The 2,561-nt window shown below is 29.2% G+C and overlaps 1 protein-coding gene across 1 annotated transcript in view; it reads right to left on the bottom strand.

The window, feature by feature from the left end:
• Nucleotides 1-2,561, bottom strand: part of LOC106473131 (inosine-5'-monophosphate dehydrogenase 2-like) — a 33,089-nt gene that overhangs the window by 29,258 nt on the left and 1,270 nt on the right. The window contains exon 2 of the mRNA XM_013933811.2: nt 957-1,005. Coding sequence (XP_013789265.1) covers nt 957-1,005 — 49 coding nt within the window. The remainder of the gene's footprint in view (nt 1-956; nt 1,006-2,561) is intronic.

Genomic DNA, 2,561 nt, shown 5'->3' on the forward strand with positions numbered 1-2,561 from the left:
ATATATATATATATATACACAAATATATATATATATATACATCAACATTATGGTTAAAATACAATATCAATTCTCATTTTTAATTATAATTATACAATACCAATCATGAATATTTCTGACCATTGCATAATGATTAGAATGAGAATATATTTATTATGGCAGCATTTCTCAAAGCATGGGGTGCAACCTCCGAAGGGGGTACAAATGATCTATTGAGGGATGTGAGCAATTAGGGTAGAGTCAGTAGTGCAATGATGCAAAATTAAGCATTTTACTACATTTTTTATTAGTGAAAATAATAAGTACTTACTACAACAGATATAATATTGTAATGAGCATCCACGTATTACATATTGTCACTTAACTCATTCTTTAACTCATTTAAAAAAGACAGGAGCACATAAGAAACTATATCTTTTAAAGATTGGGAAATGCTTTACTAGGAATTAAATTTTAGAACACTAAGAGCATTGGCCTCAAAACATTAGTGTAAACTAAGAACCCTGGATTAAACCATAAGTTACCAGAAGAAATTCAATGATTTAGTAAATACTATTTTACAAACATAAACTATTCTTTTAATTCACAAATATCCAACTGATACTAGGAAACTGAAATAATAAATTCATAATCCAAACAACATTAAATATTTACTGTTTCTCTTTTGTCTTCAACTTTTCAAGTATTAACATACTTATTTATAAATTTTAGAAATCATACTTACTGTAGCCGCTGCTTGCTTAATACGATTCTGTTTTACTTAAACACATCTGTTAGTAGTTAAGCTTCAAGTTAAATTCAATCTAACAGTGTTTTGTGAATCATCACAAGTATTTTATAAAACATCAGAAAATAAGGTTCAATTTAAAAAAAATGTAAAAGATAACATCAACATTTGGAAGTATAAACATGAATCTTAATACACACACATGAGTGTTCCAAGTTTCAGTACTCACCACATCATCAGGAGTAAAGTCAATATACCCAGGAAATATGAGGAAATCACTGAAAGTACAGTTATTTTAAGTATCAACCACAAGAATGAATGTACATATACAATGCTTCATTACTTTCAACATTTCACAATACATTTTGGAAGAGTATCCTTTCCAGATATTACATTGGTCAGTTTTAATTTATACATCATATTTCGCCCTTAAATACTGTACTAATTCGTTCCTTGAAGTGTCTTGCAAATAAAACTACATTATTTGTTTTTAAAATGAAGCCCCATTTTGGGATTATTGGCATAAGAAATAACACAATGTCTTTTACAACTAAAGCTAAGCTTCTCTTACTCTATCATAACAGATAAAAAGAAATCTTGGTAGAAACTAACGAGGAACAGCTTAAAAATTAAAATAACTTTTTGTTGCTGTAACAAATCAATTACAACAGCTTAACAACAAATGTTAATTAGCTAAATCAATAAGAACCATATAAAAATCTGTTTATGATTCTGGAAAACACAGTTTCAAATCCTTCTGAAATATTAATAATATATTCTCAATTTGTTTTTTACTAGAATACAGTCAGAAACAGAACCATATTATTAACGAGAACTTCCGAGTGGAAGTAAAGAAGATTGTATAATAATATGTCAACCATACTACATCTGCTATGTCCAATGCCAACAAGGCCTTCACCTCCTCAAGATTTACATTTAAGATGCTAGATTGAATAAAGTGAAGTATTATTCAAGAGAAAAAATAAATATTATTAGAAACTTGAACAAACTACTTATAGTATAACACTTACTTTCCTGTGTAATATGCAGGTATTTGCATATCATGTGTTTTATATCATCTTGCTTTACTGTAGAATTTTTCAAAATTAGTCAGTTATTCAGGAGTATAAGCACTTTTCACATAACATGTAGTTAGGAAAATTGTGCAGTTGATTTTGTTCTAACTACCACTGTTCTTTGTCATTCTCTTGAGATAACACCTGATCTATCCATGGGATGCATCACTGTAAAATTACAACTTGTGCATGAATGTAGACAGCAATGTTCTCCAATGGTAGGTTAGGTGATTCCTCAAGGTCACAACCTCTCAAGTTTGAATGAGAATGAACAGTCACATGGGTGGCACTAGTTGTCCATAGAAAGTCTAAGATTACCATTTAACTAAATAACATAAGGTTTAATCAGTTTAGAACAGGATCACAACCAATGCAGTTTGGAGAGAAAGTGGTTTGATCCAGTAAAAGAAACCATTTGTCATATGAAGCACATACACACAGTGCAAATAACAGATTGTTCATTTGATTTTCATACAATTGGGTCTAGTCTCTTTATTTCCTTCTCACAAACTCAGTTACTCAGTGAACTCAGAAATACTGTGTAATAAATAGCTTGTTCTAATTTCCCATTATTCTTTGGACCATTCTTTTCCATTTTGTGCCCACCAACAGATCATTTTGAAAATAACACCAGTAATGCAATAAATTAAAATAATTAATAATAACACATTATATAATATTTGTTTAGCAAATTCTGCAATATTAAACAAAATTTTTTGAATAAATCTCATCTTTGTTTCTATTTCTCCATATAAAGT

The sequence above is a fragment of the Limulus polyphemus genome, unplaced genomic scaffold (genome assembly GCF_000517525.1).
Source record: "Limulus polyphemus unplaced genomic scaffold, Limulus_polyphemus-2.1.2 Scaffold5912, whole genome shotgun sequence".
NCBI lineage: Eukaryota > Metazoa > Arthropoda > Merostomata > Xiphosura > Limulidae > Limulus > Limulus polyphemus.